We start from the raw sequence: 17,088 nt of genomic DNA, 5'->3' as shown, positions 1-17,088 counted from the left end.
TCCCTCTGTCAGCTTCTGGGTGGTCTGCCCACTGGAGCAGATCATGTAGTGGGATTCTTCATACTTAGTGATGTTCAGTTTCAGAAGTCACATATACTTACGGGTATTTTGCAGGCATTTTTAAATTCTGTCACTTTTTATTCTGTTTTGGAAGATGAATTTATTTTCCTGTCTCTTACTGGACTTTATTGTAGTGAATATTCAGAGGTTAGCTTAAACTGCAGATAAGGTAGGTATAAGTACAGGGAGCTATGGAAACATATTTTTGGTCACAAAGTAGCTTTTTGAAACATTCAGAGTGTAGGTATAAAGAAGTATTTTGGGATAGAATGGGATTGTGGAATAAAATAAACAGTTGTGCCTGGCTGGTGTGCCTCAGTGGTTGAATAGTTGACCCATGAACCAGGAGGTCATGGTTCAATTCCCGGTCAGGGTATATGCCTGGGTTGGGGCTTGATCCCCTAGGGTGTGCAGGATATAGCTGATAAATGATTCTATCTCATCATTGTTATTTCTCTCTCTACCTCTAAAATCAATAAAAACATACTTTAAAAAAGAAGCAATTGCCATCATAATTTTTGTGTTAACTGCAAACACTGAATGATCAGTGATATCTGTTAGTGTTACATGTAAAATCTTAATAGAGTAATTTGTTTCAAAGTTACAACTGTAAAAAATGGGCTTACTATGTTATTATGTATTGTGTCTCATTTTATTTATAGTATCACGTTATCCTTTTACTTCTGCTGCTAAGTGTGTGTGCTGTAAGGATTACTCTTTTAACACCCTCTTTCTCTCAGTGGATTAGCGTCCTGTGGCCACTGTAACAAATTACAACAACCTTGGTCGTTTTCAATGACAGAGATTTATTCTCTCAGAGTTGAGTTCTGGAAGCCAAATGTGTGAAATCCAGAGGCAGGCAGGGCTGTGCTTCCTCCAAAGGCTCTCAGAGGCAAACCCTCCTTACCTCTCCCACCTTCAGGGGGCAGTTGCCCTTTCCTGGTTTGGGGCTGCCTCCCCCTGCTGCATGTTCAGATCACTTTCTCCTCGTATGTTCCTGTCTCTCAAAGTTCTCTCTGCCTCTCATAATGATGGATATGATTATATTTAGGACCCCGCTACATAAGCTAGGATAAGCTTCTATTCTCAAGGTCTTTAACTTAATCACTTTTTTTTGCCAAATAAGGTAATATTTACAAGTCTCAGGAGTTTGAATGTGGACATATCTTTAGGGCCGTCTTTCAACGTACTACATTCAGTAATTAAAATTATTTAAGACTTCTATATTGAAAACTTGATATTTTCATTTAAAATCCTTGTCATTAGAATGATTTGATAAGGGGAGAAACCCTCTCTTGTTAATTAAAATCTAATTACCTTTTTTTCTTTTTCAGAAGCGAGGTTAGCTATTTGATAATAGGGTGCCTTTTTTATATACCAAGTGTCTTGATTAAATGTGTTCACCTGATGTGGGTGAACAATTTACTTACGTTGTCTTTTGCCTTTTTTCTGTTAATTGAAGTCTTCTATTGTGCATATCTTCAAAAGACTTTGTTTTAACTTAAAATCAACCACTCTCAGGGAAAAAACAACATATCTGACACTTGTCATACAGGCAGAGTAAATATGAGTGATGATGAGGAAGGGAGGTTTTCCTTTAGGAGCAGCTGCACAAGTTCACAGTGGATAAAAACTTGTTGCCATAGCTGTTCCCAGCCAGAGGCTTGGGTGGGGAAAACATCTAGTCTCTTAGATCTGAACCCGAAGGGCTCAGCTTGTATGTATAGAAGTGGGGAACTAGGCCTCTGTTTCCTCAGAGCTTTCATAATAGAATAAAACTTCTCTAACATTGTCAAGAAGTTACAATGTCAAGTAAAACAGTACAAATATGCAAAGCATCTAAAGAAAACCTGGAAGCTTTCTTTAGGGAGAAGGGTTGCTTTTTTGTTTTTGATTTTTCTCAAATAATATCAAAAGAGAAAACAGAATTGGAGTTTTAGGCCAGCACACAGCTACTGTATTGAATGACATTAAGGACCAATTGTATTATTTGATAGGGTGCTTGTTTTTAGGGTATAAAAATCTTTAGTCAGGAGTTCTGAATCGTAGCTGGAATTCTTCACCAGTTTCTACATTTAAGCAAAGCTTTGTTTATAGGGTGTGGAGGAAAACAGGTTTAACTTTGGTTTTAAAATAGTTTTTTTAAATATATTTTTATTGATTTCAGAGAGGAAGGGAGAGGTGAGCGAGAGATAACATCAAAGATGAGAGAGAATCATCAATGGGCTCCCTCCTGCACGCCTCCTAACTGGGAATCAAGCCCAAACCCAGGCATGTGCCCTGACTGGGTATTGAACCCTCCCAAATACTAGTATCTTTTGCCTTGGATAATTGAGGTTTAAAGGAAGAGGAATACCCTTTTGTTTCCTAAGACTATGATGTTGCTGTTAGTGTAAAAATCCTGCTTTTCAATTTTATAGGATTGAATATTTTTTGAATTCTTAAATCCGCTACATCAATGATAATAATAATAAAAATTACTTGATAAAAAGGAAATATAATTCACCACCCAAATGCAATATGTACTACTCTTAATGAAGAGATTAAATATAAAGCTGTGTGGCCTGTCTGGTGTAGCTCAGTGGTTGAGTGTCAATCCACAAACCAGAAGGCCACGGTTTGATTCCCAGTCAGGGTACATGCCTGGGTTGCAGGCTCGATCCCCTGTAGAGGGCATGCAGGAGGCAGCTGATCAGTAGTTCTCTTGCATCATCGATGTTTCTATCTCTCTGTTCCTCTCCCTTCCTCTCTGAAATCAATAAAAACATTAAAAACACACACCATGATTTAAAAAAGAAAAATGTGAAACAAATGAAATAGAAACAGTCCCATAGATACAGAGAATAAACTGATGGTTCCGAGAGGGGGAGGTAAGTGGGAGGATTAACAGAAAAGGGGAAGGTAATTAAGTACAAAATTCCAGTTATAAATGTTTGCGAGTGTAATGTACAACATAGGGAATAATTGCAATAACAGCAAAGTTATTAATACTGTAATAACTTTGTAAGGGACAGATGGTTACTAGACTTATTGTGGATCACTTCATAAGGTATATAAATACTGTATACTAGAGGCCCGGTGCATGAAATTCGTGCATGGGGTCATTCCTCAGTCCAGTCTGCACCCTCTCCAATCCAGGACCCCTTGGGGGATGTCCGTACACCTGCCTGCCAGTCTGATCCCCCTAACTGCTCTCCCCTGCTGGCCTCATCACCTCTAACCGCCTCTGCCTCAGCCCAGCCGCCATAGCTTTGTCCGGAAGGACGTCCAGAAGATGTCCGGTCTAATTAGCATATTACCCTTTTATTAGTATAGATAAATACTGCATCATTGTATTGTACACCTGAAACTAATATAATACTGTATGTTAACTATAATTCAAAATATATTTAAAAATAATAGTATAAATCAGGAAAATGTATAGGTATAATCATTATGCTTTTTTTCTTTATGGATGGAGTTGGGAGTTTAAAAGCTATACTTAATTTTCTATTTTTGGGCTGAAAAACATCATGCAGATTCACATGCAAAACAAATAATATAACCTCACTCCCACCAGAGTCCCTACACATGTAAAATACATATCTTAGGTATAAATGTAACAACTAATTATATTATTGCCTTGGAGGGGACATTTTCTTTGTCCTTTTAACATTTTTGTTTTTTGTTGTTGTTTTTTTTAGTTAAAAACTCTACATGATTTTTTAAGGAATATACTAATGTTTTCCATCGTACAAATAATACATTGTATCTCTGGGTTGTGTTTTCAATTTTTAATGGAAAAATTCTATATTTCAATATGTCAAGATTCTTATAAAGCTAATATCAGCTTTTAACTGTTGAACTTAGGAAATGCGCACAACTAGATTTGACTAGTTATAAATCTCCTTCAAACATTATTTTAAGATATGATGTCATCATGGGCATTCTTAAGAATTTCTGGATATTGTTTTTATTCTGTTTTCATTAGATGTGAATTCCATCATAGATTTTTTTGGTGACTTTCTTTTCCTTTATTTGAAAATAATTTTTTGATTTATATCTTTGAATTCTTTAGCTAATTGTAGCTAACAGTTCTGCTGTTAAAAGACTATCATTTATTAAGAGACTAAATGCAATCAAGAATGCACAATTAAGAGTTTTGTTCTTGTTGGTTTTCTTGTCTTTATTACATTGTGTTTAAAAAGCATTTTCTTGGGATAAACAAGTCAAGGAAATGGTTTTAATGCTAATCACATCAGTGTGGTTTATGGCCACAAGGAGATCCTTTAAGATATTGGAACAGTTTTTAGGGTGCAGGGCCTCTATACTGTTTATTTTGTAAACATGAAGCATTGCCTGGAGGAGGGAGATCTGTGAAGTTATCTGGTAGGACATTTAAAGGAGAGGGCTTCTCATTACCTGTAAACACTGCCTAGTCCCTTGGAAAGTCTTTGCCACGCCCTGAGCAGACCTGAGCAGGAGAAACTCACATTCATAACTTACCCCTGAGGATTGGTCTTTTGACCTAAAACTACTCTAGTATCAAAGATAAAACTGTACTTTTCAGAGAATCCTTTTTCCCCCCAATCACCATTATCTCCACTATACCCTTCTCCACCTCCCCACCCCACACAGTCACCACAGTTATCCGTGTCCATGAGCTCTTTCTCTTTTTTCCCCTCAATCCCTCTAGAAAGCTTTTTGTTTTATGTTTTATCTTCATTATTAATTTTAGAATAATGCTGAGATGCCTAATATGTATTTGCTGCCATTATGGTTGCAGATTTTATATATCAATAATCTTAGACTTACTGTTTAAATATGAAATTCAGGTTAAGAGGAATTGATATAAAGACATTATGGAAAAGCTAAAGAGATGACACTAGGAAATAAAGATTTGAAGTTTAAAATTAAGATACTGTTTAGTTTTATTTAAAAGTATTTATTAGCCTTAATATTTCCTGGAAATGAGGAATAAATGGGTTTATTTCAAGAACAGTTCATATATTTTCAGAGGTGACTAGTTGCTATTTTTTGATTAATTGCCTTGATGTATTTCCTGTGTTTGGCTCTCCCTAAGAATAGATATTTTCCTTAAGAGATCTTGTTACCATTCCTGCCCTGCCCTTTGTATGTAACATTCCCTTCAGATAGACCCGGTGCTCTGGTGGAGCAGTGTTTTGGCATCTGGGACAGTGGAGGAACATGCCATGAATAGCAGAAATGTATGACCGCCTGGTAGGCATCCAATGTTGGCTCTTCTGTCTTCCCTAATCACAGAGCCTAGGACAGATTTACAGCAGAAGGAGTATCTTTTCAGTCACGTGTAATATTATGCCTAAAGATAGCTGATTTTTAAAGTTGTGTTAGCAGCACGTACTGAATTTGATATATGATTCAATCAATGCATTTTATATAGTCATTGTACATCTGGGTATGTTTGTTTAGCTGGAATAAAAAAATATTAGCCACAGTGATAAAATCTGGAGGAGTATTAAGAATTTTAGTTAATAGTTAACGTTGAAGAATTATTAAAAGGGCCCGATCCCTTCAAGGGTTACTTGTATAAATTTATTGGATCTTAAAGTTTAAGTAGTAAAACTTTGTTAGAGTAACATAATCCTGTAGTTGTATATTTCAGTTACAGTTATTGAAAAGGCCTAGAAAATGTGTCTGAAAAATTAAAATTCACAGAATAATAAAATCTTTAAAAAAATGGATATTTAGAAGGGATATATACTAATAAAGCCTAAATCTTGTGCACAGTGGAGTGTCAGTTTCGAAAACTTGTGAAAACTGCTTAATGTTAATAAGTCTAGTAAATGCAATCTTCCACTGCTAGGAATATTTCTCCATGAATATTTCTTCAAAGTGAAGGCTTAAAGATCCAAACTCCTTCCCCTGTTTTTTAGAGCCTCTATTCCTCAATCTTATTGTCCTTGTCTTTTTTTAGCTTCATAAAACCCCTGTACATTTCCTTATATTCTGCATTTCAGCAAGTCTGGAATTCCTGTTGGTTCCAAACATACCAAGGCCTTTTATGACCTTTTTTTAATCCTCACCTGAGACTGTTTTTCATTGGCTTTAGAGAGAGAAACATCAGTTAGTTGCTTCTCGTACTCTCCCCAACCAGGGATCAAACCTCCAACCTTTTGGTGCATGGGACCACGCTCCAACCAACTGACCCACCTTGCCAAGGCCCTTTATGACCTTTGATTTTATCTTTTTTCGATTCCCCAGAGAATTTTGTACCGACCTAATACCACCTATCACATGCTGCCTCATATATTTATGGACAAGTCATTCTCCCCAGAATGGGCAGTGGGAACGCTGCCTTAGTTATTTTCCCTTAGCAGATGTTCCATAGTTACAGAAATGAAGTTGACATCCATATATATGCCTTTGGGGTCATTTATTTTAAGAACAGTCTCAGCCAGCAGTACTGATCTTATCTTTGGAGAGCTGTGTACTTGACTGTGTAAAAGAGTCCTGAATGGCCTTACACTGGCCTCTTCTCTCTATTTCCATGTTGAATCCTCACATTTCTCCTTGTCCCACTCCCATAGACTTCCCATCAGATATCCCATTTGTTCTCTTGACTACAGTTATTATCTGAGTAAATGATTTATTAATTTACCTTCGCGGCCTGAGCTCCCCACCCACCTACCCTTTTAACTACTAGATCTGTTGCATAAATGTCTACTGTGCCTTTTTACTCAGGGCCCATGTTTCTGAAAACTTGAGTGCAATCTTTGATTTGTACTTTTATTTAGTTATGCTGTTGCAATAAATCCTAAGCCACTGTGAAGATGCAACATAATTGAAGACAGTGGGTAGAATATCTGGTTTGGGGAAACATGATTAATTTGATATGGGGCATGTTGAGTTTAAGAATGTGGGTCTGGAATTCTGTAAAGGCATAGAAGCAAGATATTAGAAACTGGACATTAACTTCCTAAAAGTGGTGATTGAATGAACTAGAGCATTTGACCCCTGAGGTAGTGAATATCTAGAGAGAAGAAAGCCAAGGGAATAGGGAATGTTTATTTTTAATTAGTGAGAAAAGAAAGAAAATGGAGAGATAAGAAGAGAATCCAGAGAATGCTGTATCATAGAAGCTGGGGAAGAAAATAGTTTCAAGGAGAATCTAGTCTGTAAACATATTTGCATTGGTCAGAAAGAATGAGGAAATCATTGGGCGGGGGGGGAGGGAGGTGAGGAGTGAAGAAAGAGGCTTTTGAACAAGCAGCTTTAGTAAATCATTAAAGATAGATGTGATATTTGACACTGGAAGGTGAAAACATGGCGACAATAAATATATTACACTTTGAAGTTCAGCTGTGAAGAGAAATGAAAAGATCATAGCTTGATGGGATGGCAGGATCAAGAGAGGCTCTATTTTGTTATTTTTTGCGTTTTGTTTTTATTATGTTGGGTTGTTGGTTTGTTTTTAGGCCAGGGAAGCAAGCGGGAGAGAGAGGTTGGAAACGTGGTCATTGGAGGGGAGGTCTAAGAGATGATGGGTGAGTGCGCCCAGGAGTCCAGGTGAAGATACACTCTTGGCACAGGAGGAGGTCCACCTCCCTTCTGAGATGGGAGTAAAGCAAGAGATAGGAGAGAAGATACCGAAAACTCCTGAAGAAGGATCTCTTCCTGAGCCGGTGGGCAGCTTCAGTTTGCTGAATATATGTGTAATTGAGGTCCCCAAGGACATGAGTGGAGGGTCGGGTGGGTAGAAAGAATACTGAAGAAGTAACCACTGAAATATTTCCAAATTTGGGGGGAAATATAAACCCATAGATCTAAGGACTCAGCAAACCCCAAACACAGGAAACCTGAAGAAACGAAACCACAGCACATAGTCAGATTGCTCAAAACTAGTGATAAAGAGAAAATATTAAAAGCAGCCAGAAAAACAAAAATACGTGTTAATATGTTTAACAAAGGGACCAAGGAAAGGATGGCAGCAATGCAAGGGAGAAAACAGTGAAGCATCGTTTTTAAAGCACTGTAAGAAAAAGGTATGAACATAGAGTTCTATAACCAGGAAAGTATCCTTCAAAAATGAAGGAGAAATAAAGACTTTTTCAGAACAAAATAGTTAAAAAATTCATCACCAGCAAACCCACACTACAAGAAATGTTGAAGGAAATCCTTTAGGAACCAATGATACCATGTGGAAATACGGATCTATACAAAGGAACAAAGGGCACCAGAAATGGTCACTGCATGGGTAATACATAAGTTTTTTTCTTATTATTTATATCTCTTTAAAAGATAATTGAAAACATTTCCAAGCCCTCTCAGGAAGTGACCAAATAGTAAGTTGAATGACAGTGTCAACCAACTAGATCTAATTAACAATTATAGAACACTCCATTCCAACAACAGCAGGATGCATATTCTTTTCAAGAGCACATGGAATATTTACTAAGCTAGACCATATTCTGGGCCATAAAACAAGTCAGTAAATTCAAAAAGATTTAATTCATAAAATGTAGGGTTTTGTGAATACAATGTAATTGATTTAAAAATAAGAACTAGGAATCTAGAAAATCCCCAAATATTTAGAAACTAAATAATATACTTCTAGATAGTTCATGTGTCAAAGCAAAAAGCAAAAGGGAAGTTATAAAGTATTTAGAATTGAATTAAACACATTTCAAAATTTGGGGATATATACTAATAAACATCAATTATTAGAAAAGGAGAAAAGTCTCAAATTAGTGATCTTAGTTTTCACCTTAAGAAACTAGAAAAAGAACAAATTAAAAACCAAGTAAGTAGATAAAGGAAAATAATAAAGATTTAATAGAAGACAGTGAAATGCAAAACAGAAAAACAAGAGAGAAAATCAGTGAAGCCAATGCTTAACTCTTTGAGTATATCATTAACAATAAATCTCTTCCCAGACTAAGAAAAAAAAAGAGGTTACAAATTAACAATATAATGAATAAGAGGTAATATCATTATAGATTCTCATAGGTATTCATTAGTAAAATACTATGAGCAACTGTTTCCCAATAAATTTAGACACAGACAGATTCTTTGGAAGATAAGAACTTTCAAAGCTCACTCGGAGTAGATAATAGAATAGCCCTATATACACATTAAATAAATTGAGTCTTTAATTAAAAGCCTGTCCTAAAAGAAAACTCTAGGTCCATAGTGAATTCTAGGGCACGGTTGAGTACCTCCAAACACTCCAGGAAAAAAATAATACATATTCTATATAATTTTCAGAAAATTGAGGAAAAAATACTTCTAATTCATCCTATAAGGTTAGCATTACCTGAAACAATACCAGACAAAGATGAGAAGAAAACTATAGCTCATTATTTCTCATGATCCTAAATTCAAAAATTTTAACCTAACGTTTAGTAAATAGAATTCAAAAATATATTTTAAAAATAATATGACCACATAGGCTTTATCCCAAGGATACAAGTTTGTTTTACCATTTCAAAATGGTAAATTTTCTGTATTAACATACTAAAAAAGAAAAACCAGATGATCATCTCAATATATGCAGAAAAGTATTAGAAGAAAATTCAAAGTTCATTCCTAATAAAATTTGCTAACAGTCTAGGAATAGAAGAGAACTCGTTCAGTCTGATGAAGGGCATCTACAAAAACCAAAGTCTACAGCTAGCATCATACTTCCTGGTGAAAGACAATGCTCTTTACCTGATAACAGGGACAAGAGGGATACCCACTCTCATCACTTCTCTTCAGTATTGTACTTGAGGTTGCAGCCAGCACACTAAGGCAAGAAGAGGAAATAATAGGCAATAAAAGATTAGACAGGAAAAAGTACTATTTGTGGATATGACCATCTATGAAGAAAATCCAATGAGATATACAAAATAGCTACTAGAACTAACAGATGAGTTTATAAAGATTTCCAGATACAAGATAAATGCACAATAATTTTTTGGATTACTGTACACTAATAATGAAAAATCAGAAATCAAAGGTTTTTTTACAACATAAAAAGCATAAAAATATGAAATTCTTAGGAATATATCTGACAAAACATGTGAAGACCTATACAATGAAAGCTATAAAACATCCTTATGAGAAATTAAAGATCTGTATAAATGGAAAAGTATACCATGTTTACTGGTTAGAAAACTTAAGATATTTGTTCTCTCCAAGTTGACATAAAGATTTAGCATAGTCCCCAAAAAAATCTTTGCAAGCTTTTTAATTTTTTTGGTAGAAATTGGCAGGTTAATTCTAAAATTCATGTGAACATAATAGGACCTAGGGTAGCCACTACAGCTTTGAAAAGAACAGAATTGGAGGTCTGATTTCAAATTATAGTAACCAAGACAGACTGGTATTAGCCTTAAGGTAGACAGATCAGTGGAACAAAATAGAGTATCTAAAAGTTGACCCACATAATGTACGGTCAACTAATTTGCAACAAAAGTGCAAAGGCAATTCAGTGGAGAGAGAATTTTCTGTTAAACACACAGTCCTGGAGCAATGGATATCCAGCTACAGAAAAATGAACTTGGATCCATACCTTCCTCCATACACAAAATTAACTCAATATTGCTATAGACCAAATTTAAAATCTAAAACTATAAAATGTCTAGAAAAGTACATAGAAGAAAATCTTGGAACTTTGTGTTAAAGATTTCATAGATAAGACACCAAGATCTATAAAAGGACAATTTAGACTTCATAAAAATTTAAAATTTGTGCTCTTTGAAATACAGTGTTAAGAGAATGAAAGACAAGTCATATGGAGAAAATATTTGCAACACATCTGATAAAGGACATATGCAGAATATATAAAAGTACTCTCAAAACTCAGTAATAAAAAAGCAACCCAAGACAAAAGTGGGCAAATATTTGAAGAGACATTTCACCAGCAAAGATATATGAATGGCAAATAATCACATGAAATTAGGGTCAACATCATTAGTCATCAGGAAAAGTGCAAACTGAAACCACAGTGAAATACCATTACACACCCATCAGTATGACTAAAATGGAAAGACTGTTGACAAGGATATGGAGGAACTATAGCTCCTACACTGCTGGTGGAGATCTAATATGTATATTCACTTTGGAAAACAGTTTGGCAGTTTCTTAAAAAGTTAAGTGTATATGTACCATATCAGTCATTTTGCTGCTGGATAAATGAAAGCATATGTCCTTACAAATACTTGTACACAAATGTTCATAGCTGTATTTTTAGTAGCTAAACCTGGAAATAACCACTATATTTGTAAAATGAATAAACAAATGGATAAACAAATCACTATATTCATACAATGGACTACTTATTCAACAATGAAAAAGGATGAACTGTTGAAACATGCTGTGTCAGGGATAAATCTCAGAATCCTTATTCTGAGTGAAAGAAGCTCGGGGGGGAGGGGAGTGTACAGTTTAAATATTTCATTTATATATAATTTTAGAAAATACAAACTAATCTATAGTGACAGAAAGCCGATGGTTACATAGGAGTGGAAGGGAAAGGATTAAAGCAGGAAGAATCTTTTGAAGGTTATGGAGGTGTTTATTTTCTTGATGTGGCAGTGGCTTCTGGGGTGCATACATAGGTCAGAACTTATCGAATCGAACACTTTATGCGCAGGTCATTGTATGTCGGCCATCCTACAATAAAAATGAAAAATGTCTTTGTGATCTGACCACCTCCGCTAACATATCTAAGACGAGTACCTGAATTTGCTGGCTCTTAAGACACAGCTAGGATTCTTGTTAAAGATAGTGTGTTCCAGGCCTCAGAACTTTCAAGATAGGACTGGGAAGTCTGCACTTTAAACAAGCACCCCAGATAATTCTTCTTGTTAGTCAGGCTTGGAAAGCACTTGGCCCAGATTAAATTAATTGCACTTTGGTGATTGAAACCCATTTCCACTTTCCACGAGAAAGGGATGTTAGGTATCTAGTGTTAACAGAAAGGCCTAGCCATAGAACATTTAATTATGCTCTTATTGTGGTCAGATAGAATAATCAAGAATTTGACAACATTTTTTTCTATCCATGTAGTATACTGAGGTCAGCCTTGCATTTTAAGTCCCTGAAGTAACAGCATGGAAATCTCTTAGTAGCCCCACCGTTAGTTAACATGACATAATAGAGTAAAAAATAATTTTATCTATACAGTTTTTGACAAGTCACATCAGAATACATTGTTAGTTGAAAAGAATGCTTTACATCCTGTATATTAAAAATCTATAAAATAAGTTGTGAGAAGAGGAATAAAATGAATAGAATTTGTTATTCTCTAACATTCTTTAAGTGGACATAGTGTTACCGAACTCAAGGGGTTCAGGGCTGTTGGTAGTTTTATTTTCTTTCAGCAAGTGACAAAGATGGGACTCGCAGCCATAGCTCTGCCTCTCTGCAAGGAGGCTTAGGCTTGCTTATATACACTATGTGGTCAAATACATGTTGATTTCTTCATTGTGATTGGCTTTCCTGGTTGAGTTCCTGTCAGCTCATTCTGTTTACAGCTTCATCTGCAAAATACTCAACCACATTTTAACATTTAGTAAGAATAGCACTGAGTAAGAATGGCCCCAGACCTTGAGACCCTTCTAACAGTAGCCACAGCCTTTTATGAAACTCTGGAAAAAACAACTTGACCTTCTTATCACTCCCTTTCCAATGACGTCAAACAAAAGGAAATTATAGAATAAGTCTGTCTGAGTTTTAAATGGTTCAGTTATCAGAAGACTTTCAGAGAACAAGTTAATCATCCTTGTGCTATTGGTCTTGATTTTTTTTGAAGGGTTGGTGAGCCAACATGTAATTAATCACTTGTTGGCTTTTAAGGAAATGAAACTGCAGTGCACCCTTTGGCTTTATTGTCCTTTTTTGGCATTTATTAGCATTGCAGTTTTTAATATGAGAACCTTGCATGAATGCTCAGCGATAATGTGGACAAAACAATGCAAAAGAAGTAATTTTTAAAAGTCAGTTTCTACTCATTGAACTGCTGCGGTACCTGTGCGCACTCCGGGTCTCAGACACCACTGGCATGACTGTGAAAGTCCCTTACCATCCGAAATTGTTAGAATGTTCCTCCCTTGTCGGAATGGAGCTATTCCCGTGTACAAAGTGGCAGTATCCATATGTTATCGCTCCCTACCGTTTCTTCCTCCAAACTCTGGTTGGATTGATTATCCTTCCCCACAGCTGCTCCGGGGTGTAGGGTGGGGGGTGGGAAATCCCTTCTAACCAGTTTCCCTTCTTTGGGTTCTATTCTGTGTAGTGCACTACCTTCCTGATAGAAGTTGGGCACAGTTTTAAGAATTTAGCATCATTTGTACTAATCAGTGTCAGTACTAAAAGTTCATGGAGAGGAAGGTATTAAAGTAGATAAGTAAATACCTGTATGTAAGTATGTAGCTTCCTTTAACTTTTATTAACTTGACAGCATTTTTTCATTTTTTAAGTGGAATAGAATGTTCCCCTTAAACCAGTAGGTTCTGCTTCTGTGGAGATTTAAAATGTATACATCCATCTCCATCAGTTTCCTGTCGCCCCACTCCAGCACCACCAAAAAGCACAGACCTCAAGGATGGGCATTGCTGCTCCCAAATGGTCACTGTTAATGAAAAAGATACTAAGTTCCAAAAGGCTGAACGCTTTGGTTTTGGTATTTCTTGTAATGCTGGCCTCAAAATGAGTTGAGAAGTGTGCCCTCCTTCCGGAAGAGTTAGTGTAGGGTTGTGTTGTGGATTGAATTGTGTGTCCCTCTCCCCCTCCACACACACAAAATAGGTGCAGTACCTCCGAATGTGGCTTTATTTGGGAATAGGGTCATTGCAGTAAAATGTTAAGATGAAGTCATACTCATTTAGGGTGGACTATTTAATCCAGTATGACTAATATCCTTATAAGAAGAGACACCATGGTATTCAAGGGAAGAATGTCGCTTGAGAACAGGCAGAAATTGAAATGTTTCAGCTGCATTTCACCAAGGATTGCCAGCAAACCACCAGAACTAGGAGCAGGTCAGGAAGGATGCTCCCCACAGGCTCCAGAGGGGGCGTACCCCTGCCGACACCCTCACACCGGACTCCTAGCCTGCAGAGCTGTGAGAAAGTAAATTCTGTTAAGCCACCCAGTTTATGGCACTTTGTCGTGGCAGCTCTAAGAAACTAGTACAGATCTGTTTTTGGGGTTTTTTTCTTTCAAGTTGGATAGAATTCACCCAGTGAAACTGGTTGGATACATAGTTTTTTGTGTGTGGAAAGATTTTTAATTATGAACTCTTTCTTTAATAGGTATAGGGCTATAAGTATTTTCAAGTTGTTCTTGTGTCTGTTTGGGTAATTTGTGTATTTCAAGGAATTTGTCCATCTAACATTACATTTATTGGCATAAAGCTGAGTTCATAGTATTTTTTTTATGTCCATAGGATCTGTGGTGATATTCCATTCCCTCTTTCATTCCTGATATTGGTAATCTGTGTCTTTCTTTCTTTGATCAGTCTACTTTAGTGTTTCTCAACTGGGCGGGGGGTGCAATTTACCATACCCCACAACCCCAACCCCCAGCCAGGGGACCTTCCACAATGTCTGGAGGCATTTTTAGTTATCACAACTTAGGGTGCTGTGCAACATCCTCCAAAGCACAAAACCTCTCGCAGCAAAGAATTCCCCACCCCAGGGTATCGGGAGGGCTGAGGCTGGGAAACCTGTTGTAAGGTTTACAATATAGACCTACTTTCAAATAATACTCTGCCACTTCATGTTTAATATAAGCAGCTTGCAATGAAATAGTTCCACTCAGCCTGTCCATCCTAAGTGCTATCATGGGCATGCATTATACTTCTCTAGGTATTATAAACCCCACAATGCAGGGTTGCGGTTGTTGCTGTAAACAATCTAGTGAGGACATTTTCACAAGAGGAAAACATTCCTAGTTGTTACTGGTATGTTTTCAGCCCTCTCTCCATTCTTTGTGCTGGTCCATGTTTCCGTCTGGGGTTCTTTCTTTTCACGTGAAGAGCTGCTCTCCTGGGTCTTGCAGTGCAGGCTCCTGGTGACATTCGCTCAGCTTTTGTTTTCTGAAAAACTGTAGTTTGCTTTCATTTTTGAAGTATGTTTTGATTTGGTATAGTATTCTCCAGTAGCAGTTTTTTAAATATTCTGTAAGATATCGTTCCATTGTTTTTTTGTTTACAAAGATTATAAGAAATAAAACTTTCATTCTTTAATATAGGCTTTTTTAAAAAAAACCTTTATATTTTAGGGAGTATTTCAAGATTATGTTATTGAAAAAGTAGTAACATAAAATTTAATGCACTATGCTCAGATTTTGTAAACAGACTTGTTTTTGTCTTGTGTGTCCCCCCCCCTTTTTTTTTCCTCCTTCACTCAAAAATTTTTGAGGCAAGTTATTTCTCAGCCTCAGTTTCCCCACCTGTAAAATCAGGCTGCCAATGATTCTCACTGGTTTGTTGTGAAACTTAAGTGAGATACAGGATACACAACTTCTAGAACTTGAAAGGACATAAACAGGATACCAGGGTACACAGGTGTCCCCTTTTGTGCCTCCTTTCTGACCTTGGGGCTCACATGTGGCAGCAGATCAGTGGGAGCCCCCTCTGTGCGTCCTTCCCGGCCAGGTGGCAGCAGTTCTGTGTAGACACCTTGCCTGCCCTCCACGCGCTCCCAGGAGCCACGGGTAGCCAGGTGACCAGGAATGAGACTGTGGCCTCTGCTTAGGAGTTCTGCTCCTGTCAGTAGTTCACAGGTTACTTTTAAATAAATCTGACCTTTTACTCAAGCAAGGTTGGGAGATATCTTCTCAGATACCTGTTAATTTAAATTATGTGAATATAGTAAAAAACCCATGGCATTCTATATATTACATATTTTGCATATTTCACTGATTCAGGATGCTCTTCCCTCCAGTTAGGCTAAAGTTATATTCATTTTCCACTTCTCAATTGTGGATACGAGCTACAGTATTTAAAGTAACAAAGTTTCATATTAGGAAAACCTATAATCAACAGTAAAAACAATTTTTTCCAATGCATCTAATCACCTTAGAATACCCACTAATGATATTCACATTAAAGGATGAATCCACAAATGCTTTGGTTTTTTTTTGCCCCAGCAAGATAAACTAACTGGGCGTGGTAGATAATATTTTGCTTTCCCTAAGAGTTGGTGAATCTGCAGTTTTGGGTCTGTACCTGGCTACAGGCAGCAGCACTCTGACAACTGTTCTAAATACCCCTCCTGTGCTTTCCTTCTCCTCAGTGGGCCTTCGGAGTGACGCTGTGGGAGCTCATGACTCTGGGCCAAACGCCCTATGTGGACATTGACCCCTTTGAGATGGCTGCGTACCTGAAAGACGGTTACCGAATAGCCCAGCCTATCAACTGTCCTGATGAACTGTAAGTTTTTCTGTGCTTGAAGACATGGGTTTCATTCCTTTCACGATGTTGGGATAAAAGAAAAACAGCAGGTGTCCAAAGGCTTCCCTTTGAGAATAATGACTCTTCAGACGTGAGTTTGACTCTTCCAGAGAACCACAGAGTCAGCCAGGCTCGTCCACTCTTTAATGCATTTGACATTAGGACTTTTTGCATCTTATGTTTGTAGGGCTTAATCCATCCAAGAGACTAATGTACGTAGTGAGAAAACACTGAACATTATGTGGGTTACTCTATGCAGAGTGAAGGATGACTTTTATTTATACTAGTAGAGTCCTAAGGACATATCTATCTATACAAAAGGCTAATACGCTAAGTGTCCGACCATCTGACAGGTCGCTATGACATGCACTGACCACCAGGGGGCAGACGCTCAATGCAGGAGCTACCATGACACACACTGGCCATTTAGAGAGAGATGGCACCATGGACCTGGTGCCCACAAAGCAACACCCGGCTTCCCCCAAGTGGGACACAGGCCCCGCCACCACCCCGGAGCAACAGCCCACCAAATCGCAGCAAACACTGCCAAGACCCCATGGCACAAAATGTGGTGCACAGCCCAGTCCTGCCCAGAAATGGTCACTGTGGGCACTGGATAATGACGT

At 37.3% G+C, this 17,088-nt stretch overlaps 1 protein-coding gene across 5 annotated transcripts in view; it reads left to right on the top strand.

Moving 5' to 3' along the window:
- The window catches only part of RYK (receptor-like tyrosine kinase), a 62,032-nt gene that overhangs the window by 42,762 nt on the left and 2,182 nt on the right, over positions 1-17,088 (top strand). For all 5 annotated transcript variants that reach the window (XM_015561375.1, XM_015561374.1, XM_015561376.1 and 2 more), the window contains one exon: positions 16,305-16,441. In XM_015561375.1, coding sequence (XP_015416861.1) covers positions 16,305-16,441 — 137 coding nt within the window. The remainder of the gene's footprint in view (positions 1-16,304; positions 16,442-17,088) is intronic.

The sequence above is a fragment of the Myotis davidii genome, unplaced genomic scaffold (genome assembly GCF_000327345.1).
Source record: "Myotis davidii unplaced genomic scaffold, ASM32734v1 scaffold415, whole genome shotgun sequence".
Classification (NCBI taxonomy): Eukaryota; Metazoa; Chordata; class Mammalia; order Chiroptera; family Vespertilionidae; genus Myotis; species Myotis davidii.
This window is presented reverse-complemented; position numbering and strand designations above follow the sequence as displayed.